Source organism: Eleutherodactylus coqui, chromosome 7, assembly GCF_035609145.1.
Source record: "Eleutherodactylus coqui strain aEleCoq1 chromosome 7, aEleCoq1.hap1, whole genome shotgun sequence".
NCBI classification, from domain to species: Eukaryota; Metazoa; Chordata; class Amphibia; order Anura; family Eleutherodactylidae; genus Eleutherodactylus; species Eleutherodactylus coqui.
In genome coordinates this window covers 23,012,091-23,034,968 of record NC_089843.1, presented here as the reverse complement: position 1 = coordinate 23,034,968, position 22,878 = coordinate 23,012,091, and the positions used below count along the sequence as shown (strand labels likewise).

Genomic DNA, 22,878 nt, shown 5'->3' with positions numbered 1-22,878 from the left:
ATGTTTCCAGGGTGCTTTGATGAGGGAGCTGTATCTGCTCTATGGTATCGAACGTTCCCGCACGACTCCGTACCATCCACAAGGGAATGGGGCGTGTGAGCGGTTCAACCGCACCTTGATACAGATGCTGCGGACTCTAGAGGAAAGTCAAAAAGCCCAGTGGCCAGAGTACTTACCTGAGCTGATGTGGGCCTACAACAATAGGGTTCACAATACCACTGGTTACTCTCCACACATGCTTATGTTTGGGAGAGCAGGCCAGGAGATCGAGGATCTTCACATGCCGGATCCGAGGCAGCCTCCGCCGAGGAGCACCACCGCCTGGGTGCAAGACCATCGCCGCCGACTGAGAGCAATACATAAGGTTGTGGGTGAGCGCCTGAGACAAGTGGTGCACCCCAACCCGGGGCCAGTGCAGATGGACGAGTATGCTCCAGGTGATCGTGTGATGGTCAGAGCCAAGAGGCCAACCGGAAAATTGGATGGGCGGTGGGAGGCGGTTCCATACATAGTGAAGCAGAAGGTAGATCCTGATATCCCCGTGTATGAGGTTGAGCCCGAGGGGACTGGGGGACCCTCAAGGAACCTCCACCGTAACATGTTGAGACACTGTCACGTTCAGCAACCTGCGGCTGATAAGGAGATGCTTATCCCTACCCCTAGTATTGGGGAACCCCTGGTAGATGATGAATGGTGGGTAGTTCCTGTCCCGGCCATGTCGGAGTCCCCGGTCGTGACAAGCTCGCCACCCAGGGAGAGAGATGCCCAGCCAGCAGAACCACATCCACCGAGTGTGCCAACTGTCCCTGGTCCTATGACTCTGCGCAGGACGGCCAGGTCCACCGCTGGTGTACCCCCACAGCGCTACGCGCAGGATGAGTTTGAGTGGGGGAGGTTGCCGGGGACGGCAACATCTAGTGGGGTGGCATGTAAGATGGTGAAACAGTCCTCCTGCTGTAAATGTCCTGGTTTCTGTTGTAACTGTCATTTTGTTTTTGACCACAAGAGGTCACTGTGCTCTGGACTGAGACAGAGAAAAAAGAAGTGCATCATGACGATAGAGAGTAGGAGAGAAAAGCGGTTAGGTGCGTGCGAGCGAGCTGAGATGAGCTGGTGAGGACTGCAGCTAGCGAGAGAGACACTGCGATCGACCGGGAAAAGGACCCCAACGAGGACCGGACCTACCGTGAGGGGAGCTGCATTAGAGACTGTTCCAGAGTTTGTCAGACTACCATCTTAACGGAGAAGATGGTCATTACAGACCGGGCTCAGAAGTAGCGGCGTCAGTGAGTTCATATGGTTCTTGGATGAAATCCTATTCCTGCGTTCCGGACAAAGTCTAAAGGTACCCACCAGACCCGGGTCAGCCAGAGAACTAAGGCCTCTGGTGTAACCGTGCACGCACCGCCAATCTGACTGAGACTAATAACAAGGCCGGCAGTTAGTTAGTTAGTTAGGCATACTGATGGCCGCCGGCCGCACTGCTGGGGACTGAGCTGTCCGACATAGTCCTAACACACAGAGAACTCTATACTCGTAGAGCTGTCTAAGGATATCTACAAGTCACACGTTACACAACTGTACTTTGCCTTGACTTGTGAGCTATATATATTGTTATATCTGTTGAGTGGTGTTGTGTAAGGGGAGAATACGGGTGTGTTGATAAGATTGTAAGCTCTTGTGCTGTGCCGCCGGTGCTTCCCTAGCATCCTCACTGATTGTTCCTACTTCCAGGGTGATAGAAGGTAATAGCGGCTGGTTAGAGACGGCCTGCGGCTAGGCAAAAGCTTGGAGGATATTGAAGGCGCACATTATAGAGCACAGCGCTGCATGGCACAAGAGTCTCAGCTTCCCCGCTGAGTGTATGTAACTTTCTGGGGGAGTTCGGGTTGGTTAAGGGTTCTGCCAAATTAAGTAAAATCTCATTGCTACGGATTGGTTTTGAGTCGCGTCTTTTGTTCAGGACTTCGCTGTATTCTGGAAAGCCCACCCCGGTCGGCGGCTAACAGGTGCACAAAGGTTTCCCATAGTGGTGTCCAGTTGTCTGGCACAAATACACTGTATGACTTGGTTAGGGTGCATAAGGCTTTCCCATTGCGGTATTCAGCTATCTGAAACATACACAGAATGAATTGTGTAGGTACACATGGCTTTCCCATAGCTTTGTAAATCACGGCATATTAGGTCACACAAGGTGGAGGCTGGGACTGAGCCTTACCCTGGGCCCACTCACGTGATTCCCACACAGAGGATTGCGGGTCCTGACTCGGTCACGGTTTCTCAGGCTTAATATACCACCTCCCCCTCCTGCTTAAGGTCTGGGGATCAGCGCTGGTCGACATGTATTTGTTCTCGTGTTACCACAGTTATCTGAAACACTGATTTGGACCAATCCAAAGAAGCGTAACTGAATTAATGGGACATTCACAGCAGTACTAGCATCCGAGTCCGCTTTATGCCCACGATTGCTGAGGGTGTGGGCAGAGGCCGAGGTCGTGGGGGGTGCAACTGTGCCAGGTTTGGCCTGTGGAACTTCTTTGTTGTTCATCCAGTCTTTGGAACGATGAAAAGAACCGTAACTGACACATTGGGTCAACCAGGTGGAGGCTGAGACCGAGTCTGACCCTGGGCCCGCTCAGGTGCTTCCCACACAGAGTATTGCGGGTCCTACCTCGGTCACAGTTTCTTGGGCTTATTATGCCACCTATTCCTTGGGGTCTGGCGATCAGCACTGGTCGGCATGTATTATTTTTCATGTTAGAAATTACCACAGTTATCCGAGATACCAGATTGGAGCGTTCACAGGAAGCGCAGCTTATTTAATGATGAGACTTTCACAGGGTCACTGTATACCTGTGGAGGCTACTTTTGCGATACCTCCTGCTTCAAACCAATCTTTGGTGTTAGTATGTGCTGCTGCATTGTGGAGATGGGTAGAAGTGCTGGCATCTGAGTCTCCTTTATGCCTGCTCCTGCTAATTTTGTGACGGAGTTGGCACGGGATTGGAATTATGATCGTACGTCAATTTGTCATCAATTCTCAACAGCATTGTGGGCTATCGCCCACAGTTTCAAAGACGGTAGCTGTCAGGCCTGCCAACCCTCTGCAATGTGTGTCTCCGGTTCCTCCTCATCCAATACACACTTATAAATAGATATGAGGGTGGTGTGGCCAGCGTGTGGCATGAGGGCAGCTGAATGCTGTGCAGGGAAAATTTTGTGTGCGCTGTGGACGCAGGCTCATGCAGGGAGTTGGACAGCAATGCCAGCATGTAACACAGGAGAAGAGGCAGTGGTGTCACCCGCAGGTGGTGATTGGCCTTGGTTGCAGCTAGTGTGGTGCTTAGCTAAGATATCCCAGCGCGTGTGCCTTGCTGCTTATGGTCTGAACCAAGTTAATTGTTAGGGTGGTGACCGCCAGGCTCTTGCCTCCAATTTGGCTTAATTGGACCTGGGAGCCTCAGATGCACCCATGCATGCTGCCCCTGCCATTCCCTATCCATTTTTGGGGTGTTTCCATGACCTTCTGATGTTTTCAGGTGTTTCACACAACCTCCCCTATGCAGAGCATCGGTCAGCTTGAAAAATGCTCGAGTCTTCCATTGACTTCAATGGGGTTCGTTACTTGAAACGAGCTCTCGAGCATTATGAAAAGTTCTACTTGAGTAACGAGCACCCGAGCATTTTGGTACTCGCTCATCTCCATATACTAGCCATCTAGCTGTCTTCCCGCAGAAGCATACACTCCGCCTCTTGTGAAAATGGTGTTCTCGGGGAAAAGAAAGTTCAGTCATTTTGGATGATGACCCCTTCCTTTGTAGCTCAAGAATTTGAACTTTTACTTCATATTTTCAAACCTTTTTTGGTGCTTTAGCGAAGGGGACTTTGTTGTTAGCTGCTTCCTGGAGCTGGCTTGGATCTTCTTTGCCAAGATGGCCAAGATTTGAGATGGACTTTGTCGTCTGTAGTCCTGTAAGCCAGTTTTGGACTATTTTCAACCCTTCTTCTGGGTTGGTGATGGCATGGTTTTTCACAGATTTAGAGATTATCAATTTGATCATGAAACCCCACTTGTACAATATGTTGTTCTCGTGGAGAACATTTGTAATCTGTGCATACTTTTTTCTAGCTAGCATGGTTGCTTGAGACAAGTCAGCAAAGAGTTTGATGTTTTCATAAGGATACAGGAGTGCTTTTATTTTCCTGGCTGTATACATTAATCTGTCCTTTATAAAAGTGGACGCATACCTTCATGTCTCTTGGTAGGCTTTCCGCAATCATCTTTGGGAATGGGAGCCTATACTCTCTATTCACAACCCATTCTCCCTGTGAGGTTTCAGGGAGTAAAGTTTTAATTAGGTCTTGTAGTAATAATCTCCAACTGCTGCTAGTTGCACCATCTCTGCTATTCCTTGTATTTAATATTATTGCGGTGGTTACAGTCCTCTAAATCTGCCATTGAATTATTTACTACCTTGAGTTCCTCCACTAGCCTAGAGTGGTCATCTATCAGGTCATTATGTGAGTTGGTTATTTCACTTATTTTGTTTTCTAGAGAATTTACTCTTCCTCCCATTTCTTCTATTGATCTGTTTATGGGTGCATGCATAGCTCTCAGTTCTTTTTGTAGGGATCCTTTTAATGCTAGGATCATCTATCTTATAAAACATTCTGATGCAGCCTTATCTGAGCAGTTGATATTCAATACTGGATCTCTATCTTTTTCTATCTCCCTTGCTCTTTTATCCTCCTCATTGTGGGGCCATCTGCATAATTTTCTCTTCTGTGCACTTCTCTATGGAGAGCTGTTTCCCCTCCTTTTTGTTATGCAGTGGACACCCTTTCATCTATGGGCGCCTGGAAGACTGCAGTATCATCTCTGCCTCTTCCCATGTTCTTGCTCTCACTGTTGCTAGCTTCCTCTCCCCCTCTTTGTAGTGTTCTTGGTGGCATATCCTCAGAGGGGCTTTGTGTGTAAGCAGCTGCACCTCTGTCTCTATCTTGCACTTTATTTCCTCATCTTTTCTGTGTTCCTCCTCTCTCTGTATGTTATGCACACCTTCATGTGAGAGGCTTTGTGTTGCTGCTTCTTTATTTCCTCACTCTCCTCCCTCTTTGTGGCTGCCAGCTATTGACCCTCCTCATTGCAGCGCTGAAGGCGCCATTTTCTTTATGGGGATCTGGGCCTGAGGCTCCCTGTCCCTCCTCTTTTCTTCACTTCCGCAGCTTTTTGCTTGTGCAGGAGGTGAGGGATTAAGGAAGCCGGCTTACCTTGCTCTCACCACAGGGAATTCCCCGAAACCCGCCGCCTCTGCGATCTCCAGCTGCTCTGTACCTAGGGCCAGAACCTGCATCTCTTCTCCTGCATCTTGCACCAGGAAAAACTCTGCTAATCTTCGCGGTCCCTTCTTCATCGGTCACTTCCTTGGCACCTTCTCCTCTTCTTCTCTCTGGTAAGTCCAAATTCTTCTTTTCTCTTTGCTTGTTTGTTGCTTGCAGAGGTCTTTTTCAGCAGAGCCCTGTCCTCTGCTTTTGCTCCCATGGCCATCCATGACATGCCCCCCTATTGTACACTTTTCTTTGTTGACTGCAAGTTGGTGACCCCTCTGGATGCCGTAGTCCTGTCAGGGAAAAAAGAGGTAGACTTTGTTTAGGGTAACTTTTCTAGAGCCCTCCCCATGTGGTGTGAGAAGAATGGGTCCTAAATAAGGCTGCTCAGTTGTAGATACAGCTGTCTAACTGCTCAGCTGCTCCGGTCCCTGAGATAGAATGACTGAATCCATATCCACTGCCCATGTGCCAGTCTGCGGCTAGGGGCTTCCAGATTTCACAGTCCTGTCCCCGTCATCACTCATTGATGGCCATGGTATAACCTGGATATTTCCTGTATATAATTATATATGCACAGTTGGTATAAATTATGCATTTCCCTGTATATAGTTGATCATGAATTATGCTAGTATAACCTGGGTATCTACTGTATATGATGTCACCCTTTATATACAATTAAAAAACACATAAAAGATGCTTAAAAATGCAAGTCGTTTTTGAATACTGCATGCAGTTTTTTGACATCTTTTTTAATTATGGTTCAAAAATGCAACAAAAACCATGAAAGCAGCCTAAAGGAGTTCAAATAACTCTTCATGTTGCCCAGGAAATGAGTATGTTGGGAAAGCTTATGCCAAAGGGTTAGATCATGTATTTAAATTTATTGTGCAGCTGTATGCAACAGGTAGGTATGGGCACAGGAGGATAGGGGGCGTGAACTGAAATTTGGCATCTATCCCCCTCAGTCTTTAGCTATGCCCCTGGTATGTATCATTCCACTCAAGGACAGGCAGCTAACAGCAGAAACAATTTCTTAGTGTGTTAATGGGGTCCAGACCCTCACCAAAGGAGTCAGCACATCAAAACGGTTGTACTCCTGCCCAGTGGTAGTTCCAGCACTGTTAGATGGATCAATATGATAGATAGATAGATAGATAGATAGATAGATAGATAGATAGATAGATAGATAGATAGATAGATAGATAGATAGATAGATAGATAGATAGATAGATATGTAACATTTAATATGTTATGAAATATTCCTACAGATGCTGAGAAATGTATTAAATGCCAAAGTGATGAATGGCCAAATGAGAAGAGAGACCACTGCCTGCCCAAAGTCATGGAATTCATCTCTTACCAGAATGACACAATGGCTTCTGTATTTTCCAGTGTCTCTGTATTTGGATGTCTTTTGACTGGCTTCATATTCGGAATATTTATTTTCTACCGGGACACTCCTATTGTTAAAGCCAATAACCAGCACCTTAGTTATCTTCTCCTGGTCTCCGTTATCCTAAGCTTTCTCTCTGTCTTCTTGTTTCTTGGTTGCCCCAAGAATGTAACTTGTAGATTACGAGAAACCAGTTTTGGGATTTTTTTCTCAGTAGCCATCTCTTCACTTCTCGCCAAGACTGTTATGGTTTGTGTTGCTTTTAAGTCCACCAAGCCTGGAAGTCCCTGGAGAAAATGGTTGAATGTAAAGCTGCCCTATACCATAGTTCTGTTTTGTTCATCTATACAAGTTGTCATCTGTATTATCTGGTTGTCTATTTCTCCCCCATTCCAGGACCTGGACACTCAGTCTTATCCTGGGAAAATCATCATTCAGTGTAATGGAGGATCAGATATCTGCTTTTACTCCATGTTGGGTTATATGGGGCTCTTGGCAGCGGTGAGCTTTGTTCTGGCTTTCATGGTGAGGACATTACCGGACAGTTTTAATGAAGCCAAGTATATCACCTTCAGCATGTTGCTGTTCTGCAGTGTCTGGATCTCCATGATCCCAGCTTATCTGAGCACTAGAGGGAAATCTATGGTGATGGTGGAGATATTTGCAGTAATGGTGTCCAACACTGGACTTTTAGGTTGTGTGTTTCTCCCAAAATGTTTTATCATTTTGTTCCAATCTGAAAAGAATAGAAAAACTGATCTGCTGGGAAAAAGGCAGGAATGACTGCAAAATTTTACCCCCTGATAATAGATAGTAATACAGCATGTACATGTATCTTCAAACTCCTCACTTCTGGGATAGTGACAGTTGCCCACCCATTTATCATATCTTGTCCACCTTCCCCCTTCCCTGTAGTAGTGCAGGTGGCCCCACCCTTAAGTACAGCTCATCAACCCTGCCCGATCTCTTGACTTATCAAGATTCTCCTGGCACAGGAGTTAAGGCTCATTTAGATACAACGATTATCGCTCAAAATTTTCTCAAAGGGCAGTTTGCGTGACAGTCTTGAGCGTTCACTTTGCATAGGCTCTTAAGTAGCTAATTAGCTACTTAAGAGCTTATTAGTGTGGAGATGAAGGCTCCCTCTGTATACAGAAGACAGCTGGAGTGCTGGCTTCTTTATACAGCTGCTGTGTTCTCAGAGTGCTCAGCTGGTATACCGCTGAGCGCTCCAAGTGGTGTATGCAAAACATAGCTGGAGTGCTATCTTCTGCATACTCCTGCTGTGTTCTCAAAGCTCTCAGCTGGTATACAGTGGAGTATGCAGAAGACAGCTGAAGCGCTTTCTTCTGCATACCCCTGCTGTGTTCTTCGAGCAGGATACCATCTAAAACAATAGTATCAGCGGGATACCGCTGAGAACTCAGCGGTATCCTGCTGAGAACTCAGCGTGCGGTCCTGATAACACTCATTGTTGTCTTTTAGCAAGCTGAAAGCCAATGAGTGAATTGCTAATAAAAACTGCATGATGGCCGCAGAACACTATTAAAAACTTTAAAGTCTTTGTTGAACAATCACAAATATACAAAAGGCATATAAAATTACGTGAAACTACGCATGAGCGATACAGTGGCAATAATTTATAGGCAAATATTATGTTATATTAATATATTTTTTGGGCCTAACTGTGGTTTTGAGTTGTATTATGTACGAAGTGCAGCATGTTAGATCTAGGAATAACAGCGTCCTTGTAAATAAATTTGCTTTAATCATTCCACGTTGTGATATTTCTGCTTTGCAGCAGTCTGTTTTTTGAAACAGTGTGGTAAGTCGATAAACTGTAAAACAACACTGATTTCATCCCCATAACGTGTTCTCCATATCCTTGGATGTTGTCATCCCTTTTCACCCTTTCTAGATCAATGCTGGTTAAGCTCGATATTGCATAGAGGACTCTGTGTGATGCTGTCTGGTATACAAATGTGGATGCGCCCTGCCCACGAGTGGAAAAGAGGTCCAATACACGCAAGTACCTCTCAGAGCTGTTTTAGAGGCCAAGGGTAAAACTTTTAAAGCCTAAATTGGCAAGACTGTTTATCTAATTGTGCCAGAACTCTAATCATTAGCATATCTGCCTAAGATAATCTTTTCTGATCAGTTTTTGAGAAGTTCTTCACAATATACTGCAAATTGTGTCATAAAAACAAAATCACCAAAATGCTTTAAAAAATGCTAAACACAAAAACAATGACTCATACAACAGGTCATTTTCTGATGACACATACATGAAAAAAAATCTTCATGTTCTCATATGTCTGGGCCATTGACTTCCCTCACCTCCTCCAGCAAGTGTGCATGGTGTTGGTCTTCCTGCCTCTGTCCCCAGCAGCAGACTCCACACCTTCTGTCATCTACCTTCTCTCTCTATTGCTGGAAGGGTGCAACAGCACAAGCTGGAGCCACCACTAAAAGGCCAGCTTTCCAGTCCCTGGACAATCTGGATAGGCGCCTATCCAATTAAGGCACCCTCCCCAACTACAGGGTGACTGAGGAATCAGTTTCTAAAATGCAAAAAGCTGCTTTACTATTCTGTCTGTTTTCCTGGATTTGACTTGTGCCTGTTCCACGCAGCTTTTCCTGACTTTCCTCACCTTGAGGGAGCCTACCCACTAGCGTTTTTTTTTTTCTTTTTTTTTGCTGCGAATTCACTGCATTTTTTTTCCAAATGTCAGTGGGATTTTCTAATGTTAAATTCGTAACACACAAAATTGCAATTTAGCGCTAAATTGCGATTTTTGTGCAATGTGATTTTAACATTAGAAAGTCCCATTGAAAAAAATGCAGCGATATTGCAGCATAAAAAAAACGCTAGTGGGTAGAGGCCCTTATAGTAAAATCAATGGGAATATGATTTGCAGGATTTGGCCAATAAAAGGGGACTACTGTGGCCTGTTATTTTGCCCAAGGGAGAACTATGATATTAACTTTAAGTTATAAGAAATCTATGATAAGATTCGTTCCTTCCAGATGACTACTTCTGAATGGAAGTATCATGGCTGCATCTAGATTTACTATAAATATGATTATGCCCTGGTATCTCGGTATTAATAACAAGACAAGAATATAAATCATAGCATGATATTATAATTATACCACCCTGGATCATGAAATAAATCAGTTTTACATGATATCATTATTATTATTACTAGCTTACCCGTCGCGCGTTGCTGCGAAGACAGACAGACATACATTCGTTTTTATATATCTAGATAACAACCAATCACAGCGCAGCTTTTTTAGGTTACCTCAGTGGTATAATATATAACAACCAATCACAGCGCAGCTTTCATGTTACCTCAGCTTTATAATATATAACACCCAATCACAGGGCAGCTTATATGTTACCTCAGCAGTATAAAATATAACAACCAATCACAGTGCAGCTTTCATGTTACGTCAGCAGTAAGAGAAATAACAACCAATCACAGTGCAACTTTTATTCTGCCTCATCAATATAAAAAATAGCAACGAATCACAGCGCAGCATTCATTTCACCTCAGCGGTATAATATATAGCAATCAATCACAGCACAGCTTTTATTTTACCTCAGCATTCTCAATATCCAGGAATTGTCTTGTGATACGTTCGGCGGATGCATCATTTTGTAGTTGAACACGCATCCCGTTGCTCGTAATGCCTTTTGCTTTTCTGCTTGAGATGGAAATCAAACAATCTTTGTCTGGGGGGGCATAACTGTCGACAACGCTCGCACGCGCGCGCGCCACCTATCGTAGGATAGATGTACTATGCCAGTAATCTTCCCAGGAGTGTACTCAACAACTTCCCATTAACTTTTCCTATTTATGACATAATCAATGCTTGTGCAAAATTTCAAGTTTCTATGACATTGGGAAGCGAGAAAATTCGATTCCGTACGTAAAATTTGGACGCCAATTGTTTTGCGCTTAAAATTGAATAATCGAGTTGGGACCCATTAAATTTTCCTATTTATGACATAATCAATGCTCGTGTCAAATTTCGAGTTTCTATTACATTGGGAAGCAAGAGAATTCGATTCCGTATGTAAAATTTGGATGCTAATTCTTTTGCGCATAGAATTGAATAATCGAGTTGGGACCCATTAGCGTTTCCTATTTGTGACATATTCAATGCCCGTGCCAAATTTTAAGTTTCTATGTGAGAAAATTACATTCCGTACGCAGAATTTGGGCGCTAATTCTTTTGCGCATAGAATTGAATAATCGAGTTGGGACCCATTAACTTTTCCTATTTATGACATAATCAATGCTCGTGCCAAATTTCACGTTTCTATGACACCGGAAAGCGAGAAAATTAGATTCCGTACGTAAAATTTGGACGCCAATTGTTTTGCGCTTAAAATTGAATAATCGAGTTGGGACCCATTAACTTTTCCTATTTATGACATAATCAATGCTCGTGTCAAATTTCGAGTTTCTATTACATTGGGAAGCAAGAGAATTCGATTCCGTATGTAAAATTTGGATGCTAATTCTTTTGCGCATAGAATTGAATAATCGAGTTGGGACCCATTAGCGTTTCCTATTTGTGACATATTCAATGCCCGTGCCAAATTTTAAGTTTCTATGTGAGAAAATTACATTCCGTACGCAGAATTTGGGCGCTAATTCTTTTGCGCATAGAATTGAATAATCGAGTTGGGACCCATTAACTTTTCCTATTTATGACATAATCAATGCTTGTGCAAAATTTCAAGTTTCTATGACATTGGGAAGCGAGAAAATTCGATTCCGTACGTAAAATTTGGACGCCAATTGTTTTGCGCTTAAAATTGAATAATCGAGTTGGGACCCATTAACTTTTCCTATTTATGACATAATCAATGCTCGTGTCAAATTTCGAGTTTCTATTACATTGGGAAGCAAGAGAATTCGATTCCGTATGTAAAATTTGGATGCTAATTCTTTTGCGCATAGAATTGAATAATCGAGTTGGGACCCATTAGCGTTTCCTATTTATGACATGATCAATGCCCGTGCCAAATTTTAAGTTTCTATGTGAGAAAATTACATTCCGTACGCAGAATTTGGGCGCTAATTCTTTTGCGCATAGAATTGAATAATCGAGTTGGGACCCATTAACTTTTCCTATTTATGACATAATCAATGCTCGTGCCAAATTTCACGTTTCTATGACACCGGAAAGCGAGAAAATTAGATTTCGTACGTAAAATTTGGACGCTAATTCTTTGGCGCATAGAATTGAATAATGGAGTTGGGACCCATTAGCTTTTCCTATTTATGACATAATCAATGCTCCTGCCAAGTTTCACGTTTCTATTACATTGGGAAGCGAGAGAATTCGATTCCATACATAAAATTTGGACGCTAATTCTTTGGCACATAGAATTGAATAATTGAGTTGGGACCGATTAGCGTTTCCTATTTATGACATATTCAATGCCCGTGCCAAATTTCACGTTTCTAAGACATTGGGAAGCGATAAAATTAGATTCCGTACATAAAATTTGGACGCTAATTCTTTGGCGCTTACAAGTGAATAATCGAGTTGGGACCCATTAGCTTTTTCCTATTTATGACATAATCAATGCTCGTGCCAAATTTCATGTTTCTACGACATTGGGAAGTGAGAGAATTAGTGGCAGTGATGGAAATCGAACAATCTACGTGGGGGGGGGGCGTAACTGTCGACGACGCTCGCACGCGCTCCATTTATCGTAGGATAGTTGTACTATGCCTATAATCTTCCCAGGAGTGTACTCAACATCTTCCTAAAGTTTCATGGCGATCGGATGAATGGTGTAGTAGCGCATAAAGGACAAACACACACACACACAGACAGACAGACACGCATACATTCAATTTTATATATATAGATTATTATTATTATTATTATTAATTGATAATTCAATATCTGGTTTGAATATTTAATCTTGTTATGTGTATAGCCTACAATATAATCATATATGTTAGGGTCCAGCTAAATATCACTAATGTAGAATACAATGGCAGTAATAATAATATGGACATAAATGTTTAACACGGATTTGAATTATATTGCAGGAGTTTATTCATTAATTGCTACATGGCTGTGATTTACGATAATAAAGTTATTACATTTTTTTACACAGATAACTGGACAATTAACTGTCATATTGACATGACTTTGTGTGTCACTACAGGTATGGCATCGAATCCCAGGATATTTACTGACACTTCTGTAGCACAAAGGGTATCCCCAGGATGTCATGATGCTAATCACGTTAACGTGAGTTGCTGCGTGCCACTGTAAGACGCACGCCACACAACACCAGTCTAAGAATGGAGACATAGTACTGGAGTGTTAACCCCTCCTACATATGTCACTATTAGATCAGGTGACTAGGTGGAGGTTGAGTAGCAGTGCAGAGGATGCTAAGTCTTTCAACAGGATCTGCCTTATTGCGCCGATATAAATTTGATTGAAAAGGAGCTCTGGTTTTGCTAAAGCACACTTCATACCTTGCTTTAGGATGTCTTGATGATACAACAGATGCCCCGATCAGAGTAAGTATACTTACAGAACTTGGTAAGCATCTCTGTCTCTGTGACAACAGGGGGCGGTTTGCAACGCAGTACCATGACGGTATTAATATGTGCCTCGCCCCTCATTGGTGAATTAATACACATACCCACTGGAGGCATCTCATTGGACGAAGAAGCAACAAACCGGTCACGGCTTACACTGCTTACTGATTATAAAAGGAGACTCCAGTCAGCGATGCAGGTTATACCACAAGCCCACCATTAGGACTGCTGGACATTTTATCATTTATCAGTGTAGGCTGTATCATCTATAGGCTGCAGCAAGCTAGTAATCTAGGGACCAGCAATCTATTACGGTAGTGAGCCAGCTAGCTTGTACCAACATTTTTAGTGAGCTAGGGCTGGCTATCAGTATTAGTCCTCAGCTTTATCCAAATACAGCTAGCATTGCTCAGCTATTCGATATTAGTTAAGGAGCAAGATTAGTTAAATTGGAATTGATAAACTTTCTTGGAGGATATAGCTGAGGACTAGAGAACAGCTTGTTTGAGGTCCTATTTGTCGCCACCTCTACTACCAGTATTGCATCCCTCTAGCTAACAGGGAGGTCTGTAGAGGTGAAAGAGACCTCTCTTTATGATTTGTGAATCTATGCAGGCAGCTAACATTAGTGGTCCTGCATAGCTTTGTAAACCATTGTGGGAATTATATATATTTGAAAAGAATCCTGACCTGGCGGGTACAGTTTTGTTATTGTATATATTGACCCATTTGTCAAACAATTCTTGAAAACTATTTCTGAGGTCTATTGAGGTCTCTGACAATCTATGACCTCTAGAAAAACTGCTTTGGAAGGGATTCGTTTTATCAGGGTGGACCAGGGTTAGTTGTATCAAGGTTACGACCTACTTAAGCACTTAGCTCCCCAATAATTATACTATCCCAGAGGTTGAGTAAGATATCATAGTTGAAACACACATGACACCTAGAAGGTGCTGTATACTTTGATTAAATCTTCTCTCTTCTCTTATATCAGAACCCAAAGTTCATTTTTGAGTACAAAGATAATAATGAGAAAAAGTTTTTTTCACACTAATTCAGCAATAGTGGTTTTCTTGTGTGTTTACTTGGATATCTGACTTTGTTAGTATCATTTATGTTAAAGTGTTTGTCTAAGTGCCCAATATATGAATTTTAATAATTTTTTAAAATAAAAACTTATTTTAGATAGAATTGAATAATCAAGTTGTGAATCCTTTATTTTCCTGTATGGGACCTAAAGAACGATTGTGTCAAATTACCGCAAAGTAACATAACATAGTGGGGGGTCACTTACTTTTGCAATTAGAAATAAAAATCAAGTTGTAACCACTTTACTTTTGTTATTTTCAACCTAAAGAATGGCTGTGCTAAATTTCACATTTGTATGTGTAACGTTGTTTTTGTGGATTCACTGTGTCATACTGCTGAGTGAAACCACCTGGCAGGATAGACAGCTAACACCAAGGTGAAGACTGAAGAAATGTGGGGCCTCGGTACAAAGAACGAGAATGGGATTACCCTGAACTCGGATGGACTGGATATCCCAGTCCTGGAGATACTCCTGGAGATGGCGACATCCAGGCCACCTTTCCTAACCCTGACTGCTAGACCTCCCTACCTACCTGGTGAGGATGGGACTCCAGGGTCAGATGTACCGAGCCACCTGAATATGCAGGAGATAGAAACTGGAGCTAGTCCTGTGCAGAGATCACACATACAGGAAAAAGGAAGACAAACAGTACCCAGCAGCAAAACACACAGGAACTGGGAACACACAAATACACAATATAAACTAGTTAAGGATACAAAAATAACTGTATACAGACAGGATAGCTGCACCAGCAGCTTGCGTGCAGTCACCCAGAGAATGAACAATACCAAGTATTGTAGGTAAAGTCTGGAGGGTTTAAATTGGAAGTTGATTTCAAATCCCTGCTAGCTGGGCAGAGGAGCTAGACACAGTAACCCTGTGATTGCTAAAAGAAGTAGACTCAGGAGACAGGACAATGCCTTGGTCTGCTAGACCTAATAGTAAACCCCTCTCTAAGACCTCCTCTTCTACTGCCTGTCCTCTGAAAAAATTCCCAAATAATGCGTCGGGCAATGATATTCTCAGAAGGCTACCATGACTGCTCTTCAGGCGCATAGCCTTTCCTGTCGACTAAAAAAAGCTCTCTCTCTCTCCTAACCTTTTTGGCATCAAAGAATAGCTTTGACCTCAAAGTTCTACTCTGTCTGGATCTGGGGTGACACTAGTCTGGGTCTTTTGGAGAACCTATTAAGTACAAGGGTAGTCACTGAAGCGGAAAGGCCCCAGGAGGGGAATTAAGTAATCACTCGGTGGATCCCTAAAACGTAACCTTTTATTGATTTATTTAATTATTAGAAGGTACTATATTTGGAACCAACATAAAAAGACAACAAACAAATATACTTCTCCAATTTAGGCTACAAGCCAGTATTAAAGAAATGTCTAAAAATACACAATGGAACCGCCCAGGGCAAAGCGGTCCTGTGTATTTGGATTAGTATTAGAGTGATAAACGTGTGTCAATTTAAGTTACTAAAGAGCGCAACCAGACTAATACCCATCAGTGACAGTTCTCTATCTATGATGCTGTGATAGAAATATGCCGCTTGCCACATAGATAGAGTACTGATATTCGGGTAAAATTGTGTATACTCTTAGCACAACGGCTGTTGTACATGTAGCTCTGTTCTGTGAATATATCGTTTTATATAACAAGTTCTATGCGTTTCATCATGTATGACTCATCAGGAACCAAAATTGGTTTCAGAAACAGAACTGGTCATAAGAAATGGACACCAAAAATGGCTCAATATAGCCTATGAGATGCCCACATGGGGCGAACCTCTACTGCTCTGTACTATGGTTAGCTATCTAGGTATAGGTGGGGTTAATCTCTGATAGTTGCCCCAGGTGTTAAATTAGCTACTAACCTAACCTGTAGCTAGCTATCTAAGTTTAGATGAGGCTAGCTGAAGTGGCTATCTATGATGCATGTGGTGCATCAAAACACTGCTTGCCATAATAACCCCAAAAGCCCAAGGCCCAAAATAACAAAGCAGCAACAGCACAGAGTCTCCTGCCCAGATGGTAGGCAGGAGAGCAATGAGAAGCAGCAGAGGTGCTGGTGTTTTATAGTCAATTCATGAGCCCTCCCCACTGGGGGTAGGGTCTTCAGTAGCCAATGGAAAACAAAACTATGCCTGTGGGTGGGATGTATAGCACCACCCACCTCTATGTTAATCAGATGTGACTGGGCATCAGGAAAATTAATAGAAAAAGAAAGAAAGAGGGGAACTTAACCCTTTGTGCACCCAATGTAATCCTGTCTGTTACAGGATCTTATGCGCCAATGTAAGCCTCTTACAATCCAGAGAGTATAGTGCTGTAATGCTTGTAGCCTCCGTCATAGATGGATCATGTGACAGACACGCAGGCAGGTGTCACAGCAAAGGCCCAACGCAATAGATAACATGTCTTTAGGGGTCCCACCCAGTGATTTATTAAGTACAAGGGGGTTAAGCAGGAACATGTGAAATGAGTTAGGGATTTATAGGGAGGGAGTTTCAGCCTGCAGCAAGCGGGATTGATTCTTTCAAATACCTCAAACAGACCCAAGAAACATGCAGCAAATCTGTATTTGAATTTGTATCTTCAACCTAATATTTCTTGAGGACAGCCAAACTTTATCCCCTGGTGTAAAGTTAGGAGGCAGCCTTCGCTTGCGATCAGCAAACTTCTTCATGGCTGCCACCAATCCTCCAAGATTTGCCTTGGTTTCTTGCCATATCCTGGAAAAAATTTTCCATCGAGAATGCAGTTGCAGGAACATCAGAGGTGATAGAGCAAAGAAAGGAATCCTGGGTTGCTGGCCATAGACAATGAAAAATGGAGAGGCTTTAGTGGAGTTGCTGACATTCTGATTGCAGGAGAATTCTGCCCATGGCAGAAGGCTGACTCAATGATCCTGATGGATATTAATGAAGTGACGGAGGTACCCCTATGGAAATTGATTGACACACTGCACCTGGCTATTGGATTGTGGGTGATAGGACAAGGAGAGGTCCAAGGATATGCCAAGCAATTTGCAGAGGGATCTCTAGAACTTGGACATAAATTGCACTCCTTGGTCTGATAAAATATATTTAGGGAATCCAAGAAGACGAAAAATGTGCTCAATAAACTTTTCAGCCAGTTGTTCCATTGAAGGCAGCCCAGGTAGAGGCGTAAAATGTGCTATTTTGGAAAAACGGTCCTCCACTACCCAAATGATGGTGCAGTTGTTAGAGAGTGGTAGAGCTATGGTGAAAACCATGGCAATGTGTTGCGATTGGGTCTGCAGAATGGGTAATGGACATAGCAGGCCTGCGGATCTTGATCTCAATGTCTTGTTCTGGGCACAAAAGGTATAGGCCAACACAAATTCATAAATATCTTAGCCAACAGGAGGCCACAAGTACTGCCGGAATATGAGTTCATTGGTCTTTTGTAATCCAGAGTGTTCCCACTTTATAACCGGACAGATGCCATGGTTATTAAACCTAGCAGGATCGATGATGTACATTCCAAGCCGCTGGTCAGAAATACCAAAGGGTCAAAGCATGCAAAAAACAAGGACTATTGAGCCTTTCAAGGGTTAAGCCACTGAGTGGTCTGCAATTAAGTCAGGTATCTATGGTCAATACAAATTATGACAGGATGAGCGGCTCCCTCCAATAAATATCACCCAAATTCCAGAGCGATTTTAATGGCCAACAAATCCCGAACCCTAATGGAGTAATTCCGCTCTGCATGGTGAAAAGATTTGGAGAAAAATCCACAGTTTCTTTTCTTCCCCGATGCAGCTTTTTGTACTAATACCACCCTGGCCCCAGATAAGGATGCATCGACCTCAAGAAAAATTGTCTTCCTGTTAGGAGGAAACTTACCAGCAGCGCGGTCGGGTTTCGGCAGCATGCCAGTCCAGCTGCAGGGGTCCGGGCACGGCGTTCTACCTTCTAAGTCCGGCGACGGTTCCCTTTGGGCGGCTGCGCGGCTCTGAGAGCCTTTTCTTTTTCAAATCATATTTTATTAAAAATTTTCAACAGTAACAGGGTGAGTACAAACTCTGTCAGGGCAAAGCAAAATGCAGGAGATCCAACAGCATTATAAGATTTACAGACAGAAAGTCATAATACAGAAAGTTAAATCGTAATGGTGAACATTATATATGTTACTTCCTGACATGCCCCGAGGGGCAAGGAGAAGAATAGAAATGTAAATATGAGAAAAGATATACTCATTAAAATAGAGGTAATAGGTAAGGGGGGTGGGAATAGAGGGGAGGTAGAGGATGGATTGGGGAGGGGAGGGGGGGTGATGGCTCAAATTATTGAGAGAGTACGTCCTGGAGTCTCAGGTTTCGCCAGGGAGACTGAGTCTTCAAGAATTTATCGTGTGAATTATTGTGCCAACTCGACATTTCCTCCAGATTATAGATCATGTCGACTTTCTCCTTCCATTGAGACAGAGAGGGTTGTGCCTCGCGTTGCCAATTTGTATGCATAAAGCCATTGCGGTGTCTTGTACCACCTTACTAAAAGTTTATAATGAGATTCCTGAGTAAGAATGCATGGGGAAAGGCTGAAGGAGGTGGCCAGGATTTCTTTGGTGTCACTCTGTGACAGGGAGATGCCCAGTTCCCTTTCCCAGGAAATAATGAAGGAGGGCTTGGTTGTAGCCTGGGGAATGATAAACTGTTGACGAAGGTATGAGATTTTTCTTACCCTAGGATTGGGGTCTTTTAATAAGCGTTCGAATGGTGTCCAGGGTCTAAATTATCTGAAGATCCTAAGGAAGTCCCCTATGACCCTCTCAACCGAGGCTCTGAGCAGGAAGGAGGGGAACCAAGCCGGCAGAGAACGGATGATCTCAGATGCAGGCAAATGTGCTAATACTTGAAGGTCACCCACTGTGAAATCTTTGAATTTCCTCCAAGTGGTGGTAGTGACTGGGTCCAATGAAGGGTCTAAAATCTGCATAGAAGGCTTAGTGGAAAAACCGGGGAGGGCCTCAGGGCCAGACTATCCCCTACGCTATCCCACAACTCACAGGGGCCTCTTAGCAGAGGGCAGAAATCTTTTGCTCTATATCTGCTCCTGACAGGAAACCACAGATCCTCCTAGGACCCCTTGGTACTGTGGGCCGTAACCAATGTGGGCAGCAGGCTGTCCCCTCTCGGTTGTACTAGGTCCATCCAGTAGCTCATTTGTGTGGCACGATAATAATCGAATATGTTAGGGAGATCCATGCCCCCTTCGGAGCTCCTTTTAATCATTAGGCTGTAAGCCAATCTTGGTCTCCTCTGCCTTCACACATATCCCGCAAAAGCTGTACATAGGGTTTTAGAAAAAGCTTGGAGGTAAATAGATAGGGAGCATCCTAATCTCATAAAGAATAATCGGCAATATATATGATTTTAAAATGTTCTTTCTGCCAAACCAGGATATAAATGGGATGCCGTAGTCTTTTAAGAGCTTCTTTATCCGGTCTAGCATCGGAACAAAATTGACGGAATAGATGTCTTCTAGTTTTTTGGGTATTTTTATGCCCAAGTAGTCCAGAGATGTCTCCGACCACGCAAACGGGGAGATATTGCTGAGCTCCTTACTACACGAATGGTATATAGAGATGTTGAGCACTGTAGACTTGTCAAAATTAATTTTGAAATTAGAAATTTTGCCAAATGCATTCAAGAGTTGAACCAGTCTGCAGAGACCCGTTTCAGGGTTGATAACTAGAAAGACGATGTCGTCCGCGAAGGCCACGGTAGACATAAGATCGCTCCCTATAGTCAGCCCCGCGATGTCGGGATCTAACCTGACCTGCAATAAAAGGGGCTCCAGGGCCAAGATAAATAGTGTCGGGGATAGGGGACACCCTTGTCGAGTGCCGTTCTTAATATTGAAAGGGTGGGACAAGATGTCGTTGACTTTAAATCTAGCATAAGGACAGGCATATAGGGAAAATATGGCGGACACAAACTGCGTTGGGAAATTGTAGTGTAACAGAGTACTCCTCGTATAGCACCAGTCGACTCTATGAAACGCTTTTTCGGCGTCGGTTCCAATAAATGCTAGAGGTATGTTGTGGAGTTTAGCATACCGCGATGCATGGAGAAGTCTACGACAGTTATCCTTGCCCTCCCTTCCCCTCATGAATCCCGCCTGCTCCTTGTTGATCAATCCAGGGATAAATTTATCTATTCTCCTAGCAAGGAGTTTCGCCCATAGTTTGACATCTAAGTTAATAAGGGATATGGGTCTGTAACTGCTGCAAAGAGCAGGATCTTTATTTTCCTTATGGATTAGAGTAATGTGGGCTTCCTGCGCTTGTCTGGGAAGGGGAGGCCCCCGAGGAGAATATTAAAAAGGGCTGTCAGTCTGGGGATTAGTACAGTTTGGAAGGATTTGTAGTAGGGTAGGGACAAACCATCGGGACCTGGACTTTTGTTAGGAGGGCAGGTGGCTAATAGCACTTTAATCTCTGTTTGTGTCACGGGTGTCAACAAGGAGTTAGCATCGCCGTTGCTTCATTTCGGGGTGGGAAGGCGTTGGAGAAAAGAGTCTATTAGGTTTTTTGCTTTAAGAGCTTCCTCAGGTGGGAGATGTTTTTGGAGGTTGTAAAGGTCTGAATAGAAGAGCCGGAACTCCTTGGTGATATCCTTATTGGAGGTGGCCATCTTCCAAGAATGGGTTTTGATGGCGTTAATTGCATTTTTAGCCTGAGCTTTTTTAATTAGAGAAGTCGTGAGTTTGCTTCCTTTATTGCCCTGTGCATATACCATATGTTTCCAGAACAAATGTTTTTTGTTGAATTTAGAATCAAGGCAGAGCTGAAGGTTTCTCCTTAGTTCAGTAAGTTCCCCCAGTAAGGATTTCGTTTGAGAGAGTTTAACTCTTTGTTCTAGTTTGGCTATTTGTATAAGTTTCTCATCTATTTCTTTTTGGGTTCTTTTCTTGGCCCTGGAGCCCATGGCTATCAGCAGGCCCCTAACGTAGGCTTTATGAGTTTCCCACACCATGGGTGTGCTCACGTCCCCCTCCGAGTTAGGGCGCCCACCCACTGGCGATTTTTTTTTCTTTGCGTTTTGCGTTTTTTCTCAAGAGCAATTAGAATTGAATGTACTCCTGTCCACTGGCGTTTTTTTTTTGCGTTGCGTTGCGATTTTTAACATAGGAACTGTCAGTTGCATATGTGTCCTTATTTTTCTCCTAATGCACCCATGAAAGTCAATGGAAATTAATGGAAAAGCCGCGAAAACGCCGCAAAAACGCGGCAAAAAACGCGCGGAAAACGCGTGAAAAACACCGCGAAAACGCTGCGTTTTTCACGCACGAAAATCGCAAACGCCAGTGGGTGGGCGCCCTTAAGCTGAAAGTATTTTTCGATTAAATTGGATAAGGAGGAGATATCATTTTTAGAGTCCAATAATGAAGCGTTTAGCCTTTATCTCCATTCCCTAGAGTGCTGTTGGAGAAGGCGAGGTATTACATGGATTGGAGCGTGGTCGGAGACAGTCGCTGACTCTATCTTAGCCCCCAAAAGGGAAGTGAGCAGCCCAGAGGAAACAAAGAGGTAATCTAGTCTTTGGTGGGAGAGATGGACCTGTGAGAGGAACGAATAGTCCCTATCTGATGGGTGTAAGAGATACCAAGCGTCAAGCAAGCCCAGCTCCTGTAGGCTTTTGTTTAGTCTCCTCAGCCTCGTTTGGGATATTTGGGAGTGGCCTTTGGAGGAATCCAATAAGGGACTGAGAGCGAGATTCAGATCACCCCCTAGGACGATCTGGCCTACCGCAAAGTGTTTCAACACCTCTAGCTGGGAAATTAGCCAGGGGACCTGGTCGACATTAGGTGCTGTGGCAAGGGGGGTTACTCTTGCCTGTGGGATCGCTGACTTCTTGACCGGAATGGCCACCACACGTGCAGAAACGTGGTTTCTTGTTAAGACTGGCGCCTGCCAGCATTTATTCACAGCATAAACAAATAGCAGAAACAGAGTCCCAATATGCATTCCTTCATAACATAAAGTCCATAAGTCCGTATCAGCACACCCCACCCGGGTATTGAGGTTAGGGGCGTCACCCTGTCAACCTCTCGCCTAATACAAGTCTATGTAAGCATCCCACCTGGGTGTTTGAGGTTAGGGGCGTCACCCTGTCAACCTTACGCCTTTTCAGGCCACCAGCCTGCAGCACCTCACTCTGCTGCGCTGGTTCTCACTCTGCCTCTCCTTGGTAGAAAGTGGCCTTTTATCTCATTCCTGCTCCACCCCTTGGTTAACCCTCACAATAGAAGATGTGTCTCTGGCCCTCTACAGGCCCTCCTGGGTATTGCACTACTACAGTGCATACAAATTGGCTATCATAATCTGTGTGTTATTGATGGTCCCCATCAAGAACAAGACTCAGCCTTCACCATCGGTGCACTGCGAATCACAAGAGAAGATGACGGTTTTATGGAAGAGTGTTGATACCCCTCTGGAGGCGGATGTAGTGT

At 43.7% G+C, this 22,878-nt stretch overlaps 1 protein-coding gene across 1 annotated transcript; it reads left to right on the top strand.

Annotated features, from left to right (window-relative positions):
* Positions 1-6,703: 6,703 nt before the first annotated feature.
* Positions 6,704-7,507, top strand: LOC136573436 (vomeronasal type-2 receptor 26-like). Its single transcript, XM_066574727.1, has one exon. The coding sequence runs from the start codon at positions 6,704-6,706 to the stop codon at positions 7,505-7,507; it is 804 nt and encodes a 267-aa protein (XP_066430824.1).
* The last annotated feature ends 15,371 nt before the right edge of the window (positions 7,508-22,878 follow it).

Bases quoted from the DNA above. Each gene is read 5' to 3' on its own strand.
- LOC136573436 (XM_066574727.1), top strand. From the start codon at position 6,704: ATGGCTTCTGTATTTTCCAGTGTCTCTGTATTTGGATGTCTTTTGACT.